At 40.7% G+C, this 19,030-nt stretch overlaps 1 protein-coding gene across 2 annotated transcripts in view; it reads right to left on the bottom strand.

Moving 5' to 3' along the window:
- Nucleotides 1-19,030, bottom strand: part of SEMA5A (semaphorin 5A) — a 487,022-nt gene that overhangs the window by 22,725 nt on the left and 445,267 nt on the right. For both annotated transcript variants that reach the window (XM_066374585.1, XM_066374594.1), the window contains exons 17-18: nt 6,646-6,871; nt 3,638-3,856 (exon numbers count right to left, since the gene is read on the bottom strand). In XM_066374585.1, coding sequence (XP_066230682.1) covers nt 3,638-3,856; nt 6,646-6,871 — 445 coding nt within the window. The remainder of the gene's footprint in view (nt 1-3,637; nt 3,857-6,645; nt 6,872-19,030) is intronic.

Below are 19,030 nucleotides of genomic sequence, written 5' to 3'. Positions count from 1 at the left end.
CTTCACAACAGCCCAGATGTGGAAACAACATAAATGTCTATTGACAGATGAATGGGTAAAGAAATTGTGGTATATGCATACAGTGAGGTATTCTACTAAAAAAAAGGAAATCCTGTCATATTCCACAGCATGGATGAATCTAAGGACATTATGCTAGTGAAATAAGCCAAAGAAAGATGGAAAGACAAACGCTGCATGGTTCCACTTATATGTGAAATCTAAAATTGTCAAACTCATAAAAGCAAAGAGTAGAATGGCGGCGGCCAGGGGCTGGGGGAGGGGAAATGAAGAGGTGCCGTGTGACAGGTATGACGTCTTAGTTGTGCAGCATGAATCTGCTGTGCGAGGCTGTGCCCAGATCAACACACTGCATTCTTAACACACTTTGATTCAACGAGTCTGCCCCTCTGCTAGACCCTCACTCTGCTCTTTCTCACTCACACTTAGTGTTTTCATTTTTAAAAAATGGCAAAATTGAACTATGTTGTTTGAATTTAAATATTACTTAGTAAAAAGAACAACTGATAATCTCTTCCTTCATCGGCTGAGGTCTGGAATCCTTAGTTCTGAATCAAAGATGAACCGAAGAAGAGTGAAGAAGCAACAGCTAGCTATTCCTCACTGTTGTAGGTAAATCATGTAGGTGACGGTATTAGATGGATCCAACCACAAGAAGTTGAAAAAAGATCATATCAACACAGGCTCAAGTTCCATACTTTGTTCCAATTTACCATACATATTAGAACTGGCGATCAAATTTTAAAAATAATGTAGTCACCCAGTTTGCTTAGATTTATTCTCAAATGTAATCACAATGAGGAAGCTTGCTTTTAAATAAAAAACAGTGCTGATATGCACATGTGTACTATGGACCCAACAGGGCCAAGGGAGAGTGAATTCATGGGGAGGAGAGTGTCTGACATTAGGTAAAAATAGCCCTGTGACTGCATCCAGAGCCCTGAAGGCTTCTGACCCCTCCTTGGTGAGTTACATGCTGTCACGTGGTTAGAAATTTTCCCTGAGGTGGGAGAGAGAATTGACATTTGCCCAACTCAGTCCCTCAAACCTACCCGTGCCCAAGTGGAAAATGAAGGGGCCGCTCTGAATGTTTTCACAACCCTCTGTGGAATCTTGGCTTTCAGAAAGAAAATGGGGACAGAGCTATTTCAAGACACTAAGGTTATATACACATGATACTGTCTTGATCATCAAATCAACTAAAATAAAAAGAGCCAGCAGATCACGCTAACGGGTATCTCTGACATGGGCACTGAGCCTGCTCAAGGACAGGGCAGCGTCCCAGCATCTGGAGGGTCTGGCCATGCTGCTGACAGCAGTGAGGACTCGTGTCTGCAGCCTGGGGAGGTGACAGCACACAGAGGAATCCTGACATCCCCACGTCACCCTCCCTGCTCAGTTTACAGCATGGGCCCCCATCTAATGATGCTGCTCATGACCTCCCAGCCCGGAGGAGGACTCCTGCACTCAGTGCGGGGGCCACTGTGGGAAAGCGCTGGCTCTGTGACCTTTCCCAGCCCCTCAGCACCACTTGGCTGGGAAAGCAGGATGGCGGGAGAGAGGGGCCTCCGGAGGCTGGAGAAATTCTGGCAGAGACAGCCTAGGACGAGCAGAGCAGCTGCTCAAGCAGGGACATTATTGGGAGCCTCATTTACAAAGCTGAGAACTATATATTTTCAGCTTAATGTATATATTTATACATCCATTCATCATTCTTCCACTTATTACCCATCATGTACCCATCCCTTTATCCATCCGTCCATTCACTCATCATCCATCTATCACTCAACTATCCATCATTTTCCCATCATCTATCAATCCATCTACCCAGCCAACAAATGTTCACTGAGTACTGCTACAAGTCATTTTCTTGTTCAAAGAACTCAGCAAGTTGCCTGTACCTACTAAAAAAGATGCTACACTTTCAAGCTTCTGTATCTTTAACCCACTTACATTGTGTTTGGAATGACCCCCAATTCCCCATTTCTGCTTGTCTGTTTCACCAGCTCCTCTCTGTCCCCAAGACTCAGCTCAGGAGCAGCCTGCTCAGGGAAGCGGATTCCAGCTCAGTGGGTCCTTGGCTGGTGGAAGCACTGCATCTTCTCAGCAGCCCAATAGCTGGTGACCATACTGGGCTGGCATTATTCACAGGATGCCTCCTCACTGAACCCCAGGTTCCTTCTGCCCTGAACTAGGTCACTGCCTCTTTCTTTACCCCATGAATAGTGCACAGTAGGCTATCCAGAAATGCCCACTGGTAAACTGAATGAAAAAACAAAGTAACTGACTGCTCATTTACCCTTCATTCAGCAGTTCCTGGTAGGTGTTCCCAGTGTGTGCCAGGCCTGTGCTGGGAGCGAGGGCACTGCAGGGCGGGGTGACACCCTCACAGCAGCCCTGCACTCCTGGAGCTTGCACTCTGACCCAAGTCAGAGGCAGCACACAGCTGACCAGTTCCCAAGACGGCCCGAGGCCCCAGGGGAAGGAGGCTCTGACCATGGGGAAGGTCAGGTGTGAGTGATGAAGGTGACAGGGCCACCCAGAGCTGCGGCAGGAGGAACACGGACAAGACAGAGGAGCCTGCGGGGCTGCGTCAGCAGACAGAGGCACCTGGGAGCTGTTCGGGCTCATTTGATTAACTCTGCTTATTTGGGAATGCCACGAAAGGAAAGGCCAGGTCTCAGGAAGACCCAGAAACAGCTTCTGCCGGCCTCTAGGAGAGAAGAGTATGAGTTTAGAGAACCACCTCAGGAGAAAGTGGACCCCTGAAGTCCCTTGGTGAGTCACCCTTGTGAAATGTCACCCTGGAGTAGAATTCTGTGGTGACAGAGGCCAGTTCCTACAGGTCTGGGCCTGTCAGAGCCAGGGAGATAGCCAGCATTTACTTCAAGGACAGGACACCTCTCTCCTGACCATGGCAGTAGGGCTCACTTCTCCATTAGGCATAGTACCAAGGGCCTGTAGCCCTCATAGGTGCTCATGAAAATATTTCCATTCCTTTTAAATGGGAAGAAATAAATGAATATAATGCAGCCTAGATTGTATTTGTTTTCATATCAATGCAGTTGGGAGGTACAAGCTGTGATTTATATATTTGTATCTGTATATAATTGTACCTATAGACACACCTCATTTTATTGTGTGCGCTTTGGTGGGCACACAAGGTGAAGGCAGGACCCTCTATCAGCAATATTACAACCCGCTAAAGGCTCAGATGATGGCTAGCATTCTTTAGCAATGAAGTCTTTTTTAATTAAAGTACATACAGCGTTTTTTTTAGATATAATGCTATTGCTTACTTAATAGACCACAGTATAATATAAACATAACTTGTATATGCAATGGGAAACCAAACAATGCATGTGACATGATTTATGGTGTTATTTGCTATACTGTTGCAGTGGTTTGGACCTGTACCCTTAATATCTCTGAAGCACTCCCATCTCTCTCTCTCTCTCTCTCTCTCTCTCTCTCTCTCTCTCTCTCATACACACACACACACACACACACACACACACACACACACACACACACACACACGGGATACCTATGAGATGTAAACATAAAGCCAGAGAAGCTGGTTTGATTTTTCTGATATTTTTGATTCCTCAGTCCACACCTGGGCAGGGCAGAATGTTGCACTCCTGGTATTCCAGGGATGGGCCCAGGCAGGGCATGCCCCCGTATTTGGGCTCAGGGTTGTTGCAAACGCGCTTCCGGTTCCGAATGCCCCTGCTACAGTCACGGCTGCACTGTGACCACGACGTCCAGGCTGACCAAGCCCCATTGACGGTGTGGGCAGAGTACCTCCCAGCACGCAGGAAATCACCAGAAAGGCCTGCCGAGGGAAAGGCCAACATGTTAGTTCTTGAAGTAACCAGACTCTAATGTAACCTTCATCTGTATCAGCTTCCTGCTCTATTCGGAGCTCAGCTGAACACTTTTTACACTTCCAAACCTCAGATGAAAATAGAAGCAGTTGAGCGACAACCTCCTATAACTCGAGCGTCTTGCTCTGCCGTTTCCATTAAGTAAGGGTGCAAATGAGAACTCACCTTGTGAAAGTGGCAAAGTCCTCACACAGATTACTGGACTTATACTTGTGGTTCACTTATTTTTCTGAGAAACTTTTTACAAAGAAAACACAACTTTCTTATCTCCTTTGGGAATTCCACAACAATCTGCCCTTGGACTCGCCACCAAGAATACGGTCTGAAAAAACAGACCACGATTCAGACATTTTTAAAACCTGGTCGTTTTCACTTATTAACCTTTGCAAAGGGAAGCAAGGCTGATGAAGTGGAGTTAATGGTTCCGGATCACAGCTGTGGAGATGCATGTCTGCTTCAGAACCCTGCAACGGGGCTGAGCTTGTGCCTGGCACCCAGCACATCCAGGCCTTGTCGTCTGTGTGCCAAAGGCTCCCGTGAAGTTCGGAGAGCACTCGAGGCATGTTTCCCCAGACACGGGTGTAGATGTAGAAGCAGCAGCCGTCTGGTGGTGGGTGTTCGGGGGCGGAACGTTGTCTTGGTTGAAACAGACTCAGGATGCTGACTATGTAGCAAGTCTGCCCAGAGCACTTTGCACTTCGGTCATTTAATTAGCCAGTCAAAATCTCTGTTCTGTTCATTTTAGTGAGAATGCCACCCACTTATAATATTTTAAAACATTCAGTAATTTCCTCAAACATAGGCAGACTGACACAGATTTTAACAGAAAACTCTCAAAATAAACACCGAAGTTCTGGTTAAGTGTAGGAGGCAAATAAGCCAACAGTTGTATCCATTGTGAAATAATTTTGTGGTTTATTTAAAACCTGACCCAGAAACCTAGTCAGAATGCTCTTTAGAGAAAATGGATTAGATACGTCTCTCTGTGATGAACCAGTACTTTGTGGTTAATCAATAAAGAACAAGTATTCACAATATTGCCACATCTTGTGTGGTTCAAGGCAAGTAAGTCCAATTTTGTATTTTCAAGATATTGATACTGAAAACGTGAGCAGGGTTTTGAGACGCTGAAGCCAGTAAGACAGGAAAAAGATGAAATCACTTTTAGGCTGTGCCCATGATATACTTTTGAAGAAAATAGAGAATATATTTTATAATAGTAAATTAAAATTTTCCTTAGTTTACATTATTAACATTTAAAACAATTACCAGCTTTGATTTTGTATGTATCTGAGAATGTAAGGAATACAAAATCTATTTTCAGAAAAGAGAATAAAGTTAATGTATAGAGAAACACTGTTATTCATTTTCTATTCTTTTTTACTTTAACGTCATGAAAACTAAGATAGTTCACAGCCAGCTCTAAAATAAGGAAATAAGTGAATGTGTTTATTTGTTTTATTAAAATTGTAGACTTATTCACACAAAATTCTTTACTAAAGCAGACTACTCTTTCCCTCCAAGAAACAACAAACAAGCTTGTTACTTGCTGACCAACACTGAGCAGAATGGTTTGAAGTAAAAAGAGTTAATGTCATTAACGAAGTACACAGTTAATGTCAGCAAAAACAGTATGAGTAGGAGTGTCTGTTGATGGCAATTTCTATTGGTCCTGAAGCCTCCAGATTGGCAGCCCTAAGCTGCCCTGGCTGTTCAGCTCCCAGAGGAGGCGTGGGGTTCTGTGGCACATGTGCAGCCGTGACCCTCACTTGTAGCCACTCTGTTTAAGAGCTCCATTCAGGCAGTGTGGGAGGAGATTTATTGAACCGCCATGAACTTATTCCACCTGTAACAGTCCAAGCATGGCAACTCACCAGCGCTGTGGTCCCTCAAGGCTAACCAGCCTGGGTCTGAGCTCCTTCTCTCTAAATGATGTTGATAGTGACTTTGCTTTCCCTATTACAACCACGTTGGAAGAATAAGGTGGAATTATAAACACAGAGTGCTGAGAAATGTTGGGAGGAGATTTGGTGCAAGATATTACTACACTGTTCTCATCAAGCCTGTCTGTGAGCACTAGTTTTCTTTTTATAATTGGTCAGATGTTGCTACATGAGAGGGGTATGATAGAAGAGATGAAGAAGGATGCAGAAATACACAGGCCGAAGGTGGGCCTTCTGGTCTACCCTAGAGTTTAATATCTCATTGAAGGGATTTATACAAATACAAGGGACAAAGCAATTTCAAAGACAATAAAAGGATTCTCACATGCTGTACTCTTAAAGATCCTTCTAGGTACATAAATACATAGATGCACTTCTGTTTTCTTGGTCCAGTTTTGAGTTAAATAAGAGAAAAGTTTATTGCAAATTTTAGTGCCAAAAGAATTATGGAAGGTCACTGACCCTTCTGTAATATCTTCTGATACTAAATAAATCTCCCAGACACTATTGTCGACCTGCGATAAATAGAGTAATATTTTGAGGGTTGAATTCACAAGTCCATCTCAATATGTAACTACATTTTTACAGTAAGTGTTTCCTATCAATTTGCTATAAAGCCACTTCTGCTCTAGAGGAATCATTGTTAGAAAGATCACTGAACTATAGGTCCTCAAAAAAAAAAAAAGCCCCCCTCACTCTTCTATGAACTCAGAGAAACTCACTCATAGATCACTCTTCTATGATCACATGCCTGTCCATGAAAGTGGGTCAATCCCCACGAAGTCCCTACTCACCATCTGTGGAGCAGCCGCTGGTTCCGTCGCTAGAACAGTACCGCATTTCAATTCTCTGTCTTCCCACTTCCAGCAAATTTGGATCAGGCAGGCGGGCTTTGCATGTGTATCGAAATCGCTGCTCATAGTGACCCCCATTGTCAGAGATGTTGACGGGTGTCCAGGGTGTCCAGGGAGTAGTCTTCTTCAACTCAGGGCACGGGTTGGTGTTACAAGGCTGGTACTCCTGGGAAAGCAAAGGCATGATGTGTGTTCATCATATGGCATAAATAGAGTCAGGGGTTTTGTTCCTTCAGTAAAAGACGGGGCTCTCTAAAACTTCAGATCTTGACACCCCTCAGCTACTCCACCAGATTTTTTGTTGATCTGGGCTTTTAAGAGAATGTTCAGTATTCAAGTTAATTCCAAAAGGACCTGCATGATTTCTTTTGCGTCAACAATGAAAATGAGCCAATAAACATAATTGTATGTGAATAAAAATCCTGATATCCTGATTCCCCTCAAAATCACCTTTTCTTTCACTTAATAAATAACCCAAAATGCTTGACCATTCTGACATTAAGTTTAGCTGTCTTTTTAAAAAGAGTAAAGTTAAAATGATGGAACCATCACTTGTGTTTGGGACCACGGACCACAGTCTGTTCAGTTTGTGATTAATGAATGTTTGAAGCTCTGGAGCCACATATTCAATGTTTGTTAGATTGGTCGGTATCCAAATGATAACACATATATAACCACTTTTAGTTGAGAAGAAGTTTTCACAGGATTTCACCTGTTAACACCTCAGTGAACTCTGTCAGTTTCTTTTCCTTTCCCTCACTACCAGGTGTCTCCCTTGTATACAGGTTGGAGAGTCCTGGGAGCTGAGGAGAGAGGTTTGAAAATCCAACAAATAGAGCACAGTGTGTGTTGGGGAAGGGGGGAGGTTGGAATTTAAGACTACAATTATATAAGCACTGAAATATTTATTTGGCAAAAATTTTAAACACTATGTCACCAGAAGTAGGGCCAAATACAAGGGGTACTAGGCTTGACTTTGGACAGAGCATATCACGATTTCTCCATTTGACAACAAAGAATGTTTCATTAGAAGGAATGCCCACAACACATAATAACACTCAATTACGGTCATATTTGTAAAATGATTTCATACATATAAAAAAAAGTGTTAAGTAGCTCTCTAAGCTGGAGTATGAAAAAGAGAACGGTTTCATCCTTCCCCCATCAATTTTCAGTTAAACATTTTGATATTTATCCCACAGAACGAACAACGAGAATTTTCCATCAGCCGTTGCCCATTCAGTGTGCACAATGGAAAACAAAGATTTAGCTTTTACCTCCCTCCCCCACTCCCTCTGCCTTCAGCGTGGGCGCAGCCTTCCCGTCTTCCATCTTCTTAATACGACTCAGCTGCACCTCTGGTTATGGCACAGCCCGGCGTTTGCACTCAGCACTAGGCGAACAGGATCCATACCTGAGTGGTGGCTAAACCACGACTGATGGCTGTTTCTTGTCCAGTTCCCTTCCAATCCAAGTCAAGGGCTCATCTGCTTTGGGGATGGTTGTAGAGTTTCTATGAGCATGTCATTATTGAACCCCCTTAAGGTATCCAGACACACTAAGAATTGTCGTGTGCGTTTCTGGTTTGAAAAAAAAGTCCCTTTAGCATTTTATTAGTGAGTTTCCAACAAGAGAGAAAGTGGCCATGTGCATGTCTACACCACCAGCTTTACCTGGAAGTCTACTAAAATCATGATTTTGTCACTACTTTAATTATTTGAACTAGGTTTCTTTATGCATAACCCATCTTTTCTTGTTGTTTTTGCAAGTGACAATACTCCGGAGTTCTTCACGTTGGTGACATCACAGGCTTTTAACAGGAAGCAAGTGAAGCGATCAGCGTGGCTCCCTGCCTCAGCCACACAGGTGCTGCTCCTCTCCACACCATCACACACCGGAAGACTGATGACTGCATTTTCCTCTGTTTATAGCATCTTTTATTACGGCATCTTTCAGATGCTGCCTCCTGAATGAAAAAATAGCCCCAATTGAGGCCATAAGCCCAATCATGTGAGAAACTAGACAGGACACGTGTGAGCTCTCTCATTTTCACTGGAAATGGAAGCCACATGATAGGAATGCAATCAGCCTTGCCTGGGATCTTCCTGGCCTGCAGTGTGGTGGCACTGTCACCCCCAGATTGAAAATGCCACTGTCCTCCCCTTCATGACTCTGTGCGAGCTGGGCCAGGCCAGTATCCAGGGCTCTTTACTGCAATGAACTTAGAGCTTATAACATTTGAGGATCCTGGTTTAAAAGTGTCGGTCTTGAAGTATTAATAAGGTCAACATTATTCATAAAATCTTATCACCAAACATCTTAATAAATAAATATAGAGGGTATCTCCAATAATTTTTAGCTTCCTTACACTAAAAGTTTCATCTTTTTTGGTGAGATAGATGAATGACAAATATATTTTAAAGCTGGCTCATGTCCCAGAGTTGGCCTCTGTGTGCTGGTGACAGGTTCAGCAGGGCAGGGGTCACATGTGCCAGAGGTAGGCACTGCTCAGATATGAAGATCAATTCATTAGACCTACACCTCTGATAACAAATCTGTCCTTTGGTTCATTAGCTCCTCACAGCACAAATCTTAACATAAGACACAGCACTTGCTCTTTTCAACTGTTTTTTGAGGTTTCATGATGCATTTACTTAAAATATCAAATTATAAAATGCTGAGAAATGATATGACCAATCTGTTTTATGTTAATGACCAAAATTATTAAGTGATTCAAGTTAACAGTGAGTAATTATAAGACTTAACTAAATCTGTTTGTATTATTATTTACTGTCGAACTGTTGCCATAAGTCATCATATTTGAATGGAACTTGAACAGCATTACATTTAATGTTACAAAAAGAAGTTATTTTAAAAGTAGGTGCAGGGAGCCTGACCTGCGATGGCGCAGTGGGTAAAGCATCCACTTGGAACACTGAGGTTGCCAGTTCGAAACCCCGGGTTTCCCTGGTCAAGGCAAATATGGGAGTAGATGCTTCCTGCTCCCCCCCTTCTCTCTTGCTGTCTCTGTCTTGCTCTGCCCCTCTCTCTAAAATGAATAAATAAAATTTAAAATAAATAAATTAATTAATTAATTTTAAAAAAAGTAGACGTAGGGAGCGAATGACTATTACTTGCCACACAAAATTTGTAATATTCTGGTGAAAAGAAAATCTTAAGTAAGAATGGCTACTGAAATTAACCCCATTTCCTCATTTCTGGGACACACACATGCACACGACATCCTGATACATATATGAAATCAGGATGTCATAGAGATATACACACTCCCATATTCATTTCAGCATTGCTCACAATGGAAAAGATACAGAAACAACCTAAGTGTCAAACAATGGATGAATGGATAATGAAGATGTAGTATAGGTATAATATATAATGTATATATGGTATGTGTATAATATCTAAAATATATAAGTGGCGTATAGTATAATATTATACACACACACACACACAGTGAAATATTATTCAGTCATGAAAAAGAAGGAAATCCTGCCATTTGCCACAACTTGGATGGACCTTGAGGGCATTGTGCTAAATGAAATAAATCAGACAAAGAAAGACAAATTCTGTATAATATCACTTGTATGTGGAATCTAAAAAAAGATAAACACTTAAAACTAATATGGCCCTGGCCGGTTGGCTCAGTGGTAGAGCGTCAGCCTGGCGTGTGGAAGTCTCGGGTTCGGTTCCCGGCCAGGGCACACAGGAGAAGTGTCCATCTGCTTCTCCACTCCTCCCCCTCTCCTTCCTCTCTGTCTCTCTCTTCCTCTCCCGCAGCCAAGGCTCCATTGGAGCAAAGATGGCCCGGGCGCTGGGGATGGCTCTGTGGCCTCTGCCTCAGGCGCTAGAGTGGCTCTGGTTGCAACAGAGGGACACCGCAGATAGGCAGAGCATCGCCCCCTGGTGGGCATGCCGGGTGGATCCCAGTTGGGCGCATGCGGGAGTCTGTCTGACTGCCTCCCCGTTTCCAGCTTCAGAAAAATACAAAAACAAAACAAACAAACAAAAAAACTAATATAATATTGTATGGCAACTATAATTTTTTTTAAAAAGACAAGACTCAAAAACAGAAAGCATGTGAAGTGGTGCATACAAACTTCCAATTATAAGATTAACAAGTTTGGGGAGCTAATGTATAGAATGGTGATTATAGGTGTGTATCATATAGTATATTTAAATGTTGCTAAGAAAGTAGCTCTTAAATGTTCTCATTCACAAAAAGAAATAACTATGTGATGAAAAAGAGGTGTTAGCTGATGCTATGGTGGTAATAATTTGGCAATTTATAAATGTATCAAGTCAGCACATGGTACACCTTAAACTTATATAATATTATGTGTCAATTATATCTCAGTAAAGCTGGAATACAGTTTGAAAACCTAATGCTGATGCTAGGACAAAATAAAATGGTCAAGGAAAACAAAGTGGTTACTAAAGCAATTTCAAACAATTCTCCAAATATCTTCCCCAGGTAGTCTCTGTGTCAGACAGCAGTGATAAGACCATCTATTTAAAAATTTAATGCAGAAAACCAAGAGGCACCCTGCTGCTTCTCTCTTACTTGAGTCAAGTTCTACAGAGTGCTGAGAAATGTTGGAGGTGGTCTGGTGCAAGATGTTACCATCACTGTTCTCATCAAACATGGTTCTGTCTGTGTTCTCTCTCTCCTCCCCACTTTAACTGCCTCTTTATTAATTCAGGCCTGTTTCACATAGTCAAATACTATATTTTACTAAAGTTTTATTGTCTAGTAATAGCCTCTCTCTACCAATAGACTGAAAGTTTGTCAAGAGCAATAACTTTGTCATGTTTATTTCACATTACCAATCTTAAGTACATAGTTTTTTTTATTGTGAATGGATTCTTGTATTAATCCATCTACAAAAAAGCCCATTAAAGGGGAATTTTCCATAAATTTGGTAAACAAATTTCAGTGGGGCCCCCTGTTTTGCTGTTTATTTTTCCTTTGGAAAAAACCTAAATCAACATGCTGTGGTTTTAGCATCAAGATAATAAAAATTAAGTAAAAAAACAATGAAACAGAAAGCCCAGAAATAGGCTTACTTATATACGGCTTATTAATTTTTGATAAAGGCTCAAAGCCATACAGTAAAGAAAGTAGTCTTTTCAGCAAATGGTGCTGGAACAACTGGATAGCCATATGCAATAATTTTGATCAATAACTTGCTTTATCAATGATAATAAACTCAAATAGATCATAGACTACTATCGAATACCATAAACCTTCTAGAAGAAAGCAGAATATCTCTGTGACCTTAGGTTGAGCAAAGGTTTTCTAGCTACAACACCAAAAGCATCACTCATAAAATAATAAAATAAAAATAAGTTGAATTAATCAAAATCAAGAAGTTCTGCTCTTTATGAGACACCACTAAGAGAATGAAAGTTAAGCCACACACTGGGAGAGAATATCGGAAAATCATGTGTCTGATAAAAGACTCATATTCATTATGTTTGAAAAGTTAAAACTCAATAATTAACTTCCAAATGTTATGAACAGGCATTTCCTCAAAGAATATATAAAGATGGCAAAAAAAAGCATATGTTAAGATAATGTTCAAGATAATTATTTAGAAAAAGTAAATTAAAATCACAAGTAAACCAGCACACACCTATCAGATATGAGAAAGGCTAACATAAAACAAAAGAAAACAAAGCAAAAACCTATCACTTGCAGAACAATAGGAACTTTCGCTCATGCCCTGCTGGTAAAATCCCACAATCCTTTTGAAAATTATTTGACATTATCTTCAAAACTTATAACAGCCTGACCAGGTGGTGGCGCAGTGGATGGAGCGTCGGACTGGGATGCGGAGGACCCAGGTTCGAGACCCCGAGGTCGCCAGCTTGAGCACGGGCTCATCTGGTTTGAGCAAAGCTCACCAGCTTGGACTCAAGGTTGCTGGCTTGAGCAAGGGGTTACTCAGTCTGCTGAAGGCCCACAGTCAAGAAACATATGAGAAAGCAATCAATGAACAACTAAGGTGTCGCAACGAAAAATTGATGTTTGATGCTTCTCATCTCTCTCCGTTCCTGTCTGTACCTATCTATCCCTCTCTCCAACTCTCTCTCTGTCTCTATTAAAAAACAAACAAACAAACAAAAAACTTATAACAAACTGATCATATGATCAAGCCATTTCCCTTCTACATATTTACCCAAGAAAAAAGAAAGTAACTGTCCATACAAATACTTGTACACGAATGCTCGTAACAGCTCTATTTGTAATATCCAAAAACTGGAATCAATCCATTTGTCTATCAGCAGGTAGATATCTAAATAAATCATTTTATAGCCAAATAATAAAATACTACCCAGCAATAAAAGAAATGAACTGTTGGTATATAAAACAGCAAAGAAGAATCTGAAAATAATTATGCCAAGTGAAAGAATTCAACAACAAAAAAAGGAATTAACAAATGAAATTATAACAAAAGATAACTAATATAGGGCCAGACAGCTGGCAAGCAGCTCCATGGAATTGGGGAGGACACAGAAGTGCATGAGGGAGGGTGACAAAAGGGAACAGGGAAACTTTTGGGTTGATAAACATGTCCCTTCTCTTGATTGTACTGATGGTTTCATGGATGTACACATCGGTTGAAACTTATCAAATTTTTAACTTAAACATGTACAGTTTATTAGGAGCCAATCATACATCAGTAAAATTATTAAAATACATGGCCACAGAAAAATGACTCTCCTTTTAGTAAGCGGTGGTTACTTGCTGATTGAGAAATGGTATTCAGAACAGGTGTACTTACAGGTACCTGCACACATTAAAATTCCAAGTTCTTTTTTTTTTTTTTTTTTTGGCAGTGATGTTTGAATTTTGGGACTTAGTATAACTACTAAGGATTTGTAGATAAATGCTTCATAAACACAAAATGTACATCAGGTCTGGTCTTACTTGTCATTGCATACACCTGAAAACGCTATACCTATCGCACAATCAGTCAGTGTAGCAACTGCATGTTATCACCTATGTATACAGGTGTATCAACTACATTCTTTTAGAATCTTCTTTCTCTTCAGCTGCAGTGCATTTTCATGCTGGTGCAGGCCTTTGAACACAAAGGAGTTACAATCACCTTTCATGGGATTCGGAGAATGTGGTGAATCCCGGGATGGCTTGGTGTGAAGAGAACTCAGCCCCAAAGACAACTTCTTAGTCACTGTCTAAAACCCTCTGAAAATTTCTGAATACTTGGAGCATGTCTTAGTCCATTCCAGCTGCTGTAACAAAATTTCACAGATTAGGTGTCATATAGACGATAGAAATTTACTTCCCACAGTTTTGGATACTAGAAGTCCAAGATCACGGTGTCAGTGTGGTCAAGGAAAGGTCTTCTGGGTCACAGACCTCTCTTTGCTCTACCTGGTAGAAGGGATGAAGGGGCTCTGTGAGGTCTCTTTTTTTGTGGGGTCTCTTTTTTAAGGGTATGGGTCCCACTAATGCAGGCTCTATCTGCAAGACCTAATTACCTCCCAATGGCCCACCCACTAAACCATTCTATTGGGCTTACGTTTTCAACATATAACTTTTGGAGGGTGACATACACTCAGAGTATAGCAAAATACATCCCAACAAATGCCAAATGAGAGGTAGACAAGATTCATCTCAAAACACCAAAACCATTTTGGGGTCCACAATCTTGGTTTTGATTTTGTCTGCTGATCCAAAATAAATATTGAGTGCATGCACCTGAATATTGTTCATAGAAGGCAAAAGACTTAATCAAAATGCTAGATGATCATGAGTCTACCTTAGTGACTCTAAAGAGAGATTGATGATTTAGTATTTTAAAGAATATTCTTATTTTTTTCCATTACAATTACTTGTCACAAAGACTCAATGAAATGAAATGAAAATTATATTTTAAATGTAAAGCAATATTGTAATGAAAAGAGTGAATTTTTTGAGAAGAAAATGTCACTGTTCTATGCAATGACTGCTTGCATTTCAGCAGGTGTCCTTTGAGCAGCCTCAGTTCTCTCATGCCACTCTCATGAACCTCAACCAGGCCACTTGTTTGCACGAGGGCTCCTCACCCTGTGAGCTTTGGGAAGGTCAAGCCCGGGGTGATAACTTCCCTCCCTGGCTACCACTGCCTGCTCCCAAGGGGGAGCGGGTTTTGCTGAATATCTCAGGGGCTTTCAAATGGGTGCATTTACTTGCAACAAGCTATCAGCCTGCATTCCTTTCAGTGCAGAAAAGCAAACAAGTAATTCGCTGCTTTCTTAGCAGGAAGATGTGTGTGTGTGTGTGTGTGTATGCGTGCGCACGGGCGTGTGTGTGTGTGTGTGTGTGTGTGTGTGTGTGTACACATAATGAAGCTGGATGTCCTCCTTACACATTATTTTGGGCATTCCTTTTCATAACATGGTAGAAAGCCCAAGAGAATAAAACTAGTGCTGTTGCTGGAAATTTTTGTTCTAGAGGCTGTGATTTGTGGACACTTTATAAATTTACATTTCAAATGAGAAGATTCAATTTATTTATTTTAGTCTTTCACTATAATGCCTTTAAATCCCTAGTTTCTGTGACTGAACATCAAGAATTCAGACATCTTTTTATTTTTTTTTTTACCCGGCAAACACCTTGCAATGAGAAAAGAAAGCACTTTCAGTTAGAAGTGAGAACCTATCATTGGGGAAAATGCTGCCTTCTCAAACCAGTGATTGAAATGGGTGACCTTGAGCAAAAGAGTCCACCCCTTACTTCCATTCATCCATTTTTTTAAGGAAAAAATATTTAATGGTAATACACTTGCTTCAGAATAATTTAATAATTGGGACATATTTTAAGGGTACTTATGAGAATTTTTAGAAGAACCAGAATAAATAACAAACCAAACTGAAGTTGTGTTATTTTAGATTAAAGCTTTGGCAAGATAACTCATAGGACATTACTTTTAAATTAAACATAGGAGCCATTTCCCTAGATTCTTGTAAGTACAAAAGAAGCAACAAATAGTTATTTGCTTCCTTAGTAGAAAATAATATGAGTGCATGTGTATAAAATCACCATATACATACAACTGTAAGAAAAACAAGAATTAAGAAAAGAAGTAAGAATTACCCCTATAATCACAGTATTTAAATGTTATGGCTTTAATCACATAGTCATATTTGTGTGGGCTAACATGGTTTAACTTCTTGGCAAGGAAATATAAAATCAAGTTAGAATAATACAGTGGTTATGGATAATTCAATCATGAAGACACAAGCTAAAACCACACATTTACGATCTTGACAAACCCTAATTGAAAAAAACAAATGTATTTCATTAAAAGCAATTATTTAGTGGCATAAAAGACATTTAGCGAATGTTTTACAAACACTTAGGCTACATGCACCCCTTTTAAAAAATTTGGGGTTTAAAAACTGGGTGAGTCTTATACAGTGGTTGTAGTTCTTTTACTCGCAATTCCCGCTTTTTTGCGCTTGTTCTTGTACTCATTGAAGAGAGTGATTCGTCACCAGACACAGATGAGGACAAGCTAATGGGTGGGAGTTTTGACAGTGATGAGGAGTTGTATGAATTTTAGATGAATAAAACCTGAATTCAGTAACTTTATAGATTTTTTTTTTTAATTCCGGGCCCCAAAATGAAGGTGCATCTTATGCATGGGAGCGTCTTTTACATGGGGAAATAAGGGATAAGCAACTTGTTTTTCCCTTCCTATTGATTGCAAAATATTCAAATGTTGTTCCGTCTTTTAGATAATTTGGATGCCTTTTTGCAATTGTGCATTTTGTAGATAAAAGAACTTAGGACAAAACAGAGCTGTAGCATCTTCTTCTACTTGCTAATCAATTGATAAAATTCCTGAAGATATCTTACAAAGATCCAGACTACTCAGTTTTCCTCCATATTTCATCAGGTATGCAGGGTTGGGTGTTCCTGGATCTCCCAATCTATTAGTCCTATTTGGAGTTTGAGAGCAGCTGGTCTCTTTCTATCAGTAATCTGCAGCCAGATTCCTTGATTATGGTACAACTATGATTTTAAGGGTATGGTGAAAGTATGCCTCTACTCACAGACTATGGTATGCAGAATTCTAAGTTACCTCCAAGATTCCCACCACTTGGGTGTAATGCCCTGTGCAAGCCCTTTGCTGTGGGTGTGAGTAGGTCCATTGAAGATGATGGGATAATGGCTCTCTTGATTAGGTTCTGTAATCTAAGACCTCCTTGTACTGAACAGGAGAGAGATTCTCCTGATGGCTTTGGAAGTTAGCTGTCACACTGAGAGGGCCACGTGGCTAGGACCTGAGGGCAATCTCTAGGAGCTCACAATGAACTCCAGCCTAAAGTCAGAAAGAAAACAGGAACCTCAGTCCTAAAATAGCAAAGAACTAAATTCTTCAAACCACCAGAGAGCTTGAAAAAGAACCCTGAGCTTTGGAAAAGTTTGCAACTCTGGATGACAACTTGATTTCAGCCAATGGGAGACCAACCAGAAAAACCAGTTACATTGGAACTGTGGGAGGATAAAGTGTTGTTTTAGCCACTGAATTTGTTTTAATTTGTCATAAAGCACTAGGATATTAATATATACCTATGTGAAGATATATGTGTTGTACATGTCAAAAGGAATCTATACTGTGACCCTGCTTTCCATCTAATTCTCCAAGGATTCAATTTATTAGGTCATTCAAGTGAAGTTGAATTTCCTTATCACCAGGCTCCTTGGCCTCTCAGTCTGGTCTCCCGGTCGCAAGAAAATCTCTTTCACCAGAAACTCATTATCTTCCTGCTATGATATTTCTTCAATTCTTTCTTATGAGAAAATTTTGGTTAAATATTTTTTCAAAAAAGTACCACTATTTGCTATTAATAATACATAGAAAATTCAAGGTGTTAATGAGAGTCCCACAGGTTATCTGAGGTTAGTTGTTAGAATTCATGTTTTATTAAAGGTGCCTAATCCCATGCAAATTTTTTTTTTTCTAATTCAGCTTTGCAGAATTATAACAAAATATACATGGGTTAACCACTGATTTAAATTTCAATTTTTCCAATTTCATTGAAGCTGATTTCAGTCCACTATGTTGGAGTAAAGTACGTTGTGTAAATACCTTTAGTTTTAAGGGCATGAACAGAATATAAATGGTGTTCTATTCATCCCATAAAAGAACTTTCCCTAAATTGTATCTCTGGGTAGCTCATGGGTGCTACAGGGAAAAGCAGCTGTCATCAGGAAGGACCGAGGAGCCCTGGGCTCAACAAAGTTAAATGTGTTCCTTCAAAGCAAGAGTGATCTGGACTGAACTTGAGCCCTTTTCTCTGAGCTTCTAGAGGCACCAAAGTGGAGTAACTGAGCAGAATGCCTGTCAATAAATGCTGTCGGGAGGATGCTACCCGGAATCAAACAGGTCCCAAAAAGTGAAAGCAATTTTGTTGTCTCATGACTCAGTTTACAATCAACTCCACTGATTCAAAACTGAAAATGGGTGTGGGGGGGGTGGTGCATTTCCTGCAGCTTACAGGTGTGTGAAAGAAAGCTCTCTGTCTTCTGCCAAACCTAACCAGGACTTGAAAGATTGAGGATGGAGCCTTATGTTCAGAAAATCCTAAGCCCACGTGAAATGTTCTATGTTTTTAGCCCACTGAAATGTCCGTGTCCATGTGCTAAAGAGGATGTCATCTATGACACCCCCCCCCGCCCCCCTTCTTCAAGGCTAGTGCCGGCGGCTTTCCAAGGAGTGGATGATGCATAGGGAGATTGCGCTTCATTAGTTTTGCTTCTCAAGTGATTTCACTTTTGAGTTTATCCATCAGTTTCTACTGTGAACTCTCTGACCATTTTCAAGTTTGTGACCCTGTGTGATAACCAAGCTAGCCCACCAGGTCTGTCCTCGCTGGTAAAATGGACAGAGAAAGAAGCACAGCATGATGATGGGGGTGTGAAACCAGAGAATGCACTTAGAGTGATCATCAGAGAGCTCGGTCGATGGGGCCCTGTTGGGCTGCACAGAGGCCTGGAAACGGAGGTGGGGTACAGAACACAAAAATATTAGGAGTTCTCCAAAGCTGGCCACTAGCAATCTTTCTCCAAAAACACTTCAGATGGTCATAAAACCCCATAATTATCCTAGCAGGGTTACATACAAGGGGATGGATTTATCTGGTAAAAAAAAATAACGATGTAAGTTTCCAGGCACACTATTTCACTTGCGCTGTAAAGTGATCATCTAGTAGAAAATTACCTTCTAAATTTGCTCTTATCTGAGTTTATATGAAGCTGGCTTTATATCAGTCCATATTCCTTAAATAA

This window comes from Saccopteryx leptura, chromosome 1 (assembly GCF_036850995.1).
Source record: "Saccopteryx leptura isolate mSacLep1 chromosome 1, mSacLep1_pri_phased_curated, whole genome shotgun sequence".
In the NCBI taxonomy this organism is placed as follows: domain Eukaryota; kingdom Metazoa; phylum Chordata; class Mammalia; order Chiroptera; family Emballonuridae; genus Saccopteryx; species Saccopteryx leptura.
The sequence above is the reverse complement of the archived record's forward strand: the minus strand, read 5'-3'. Positions and strand labels throughout refer to the sequence as shown.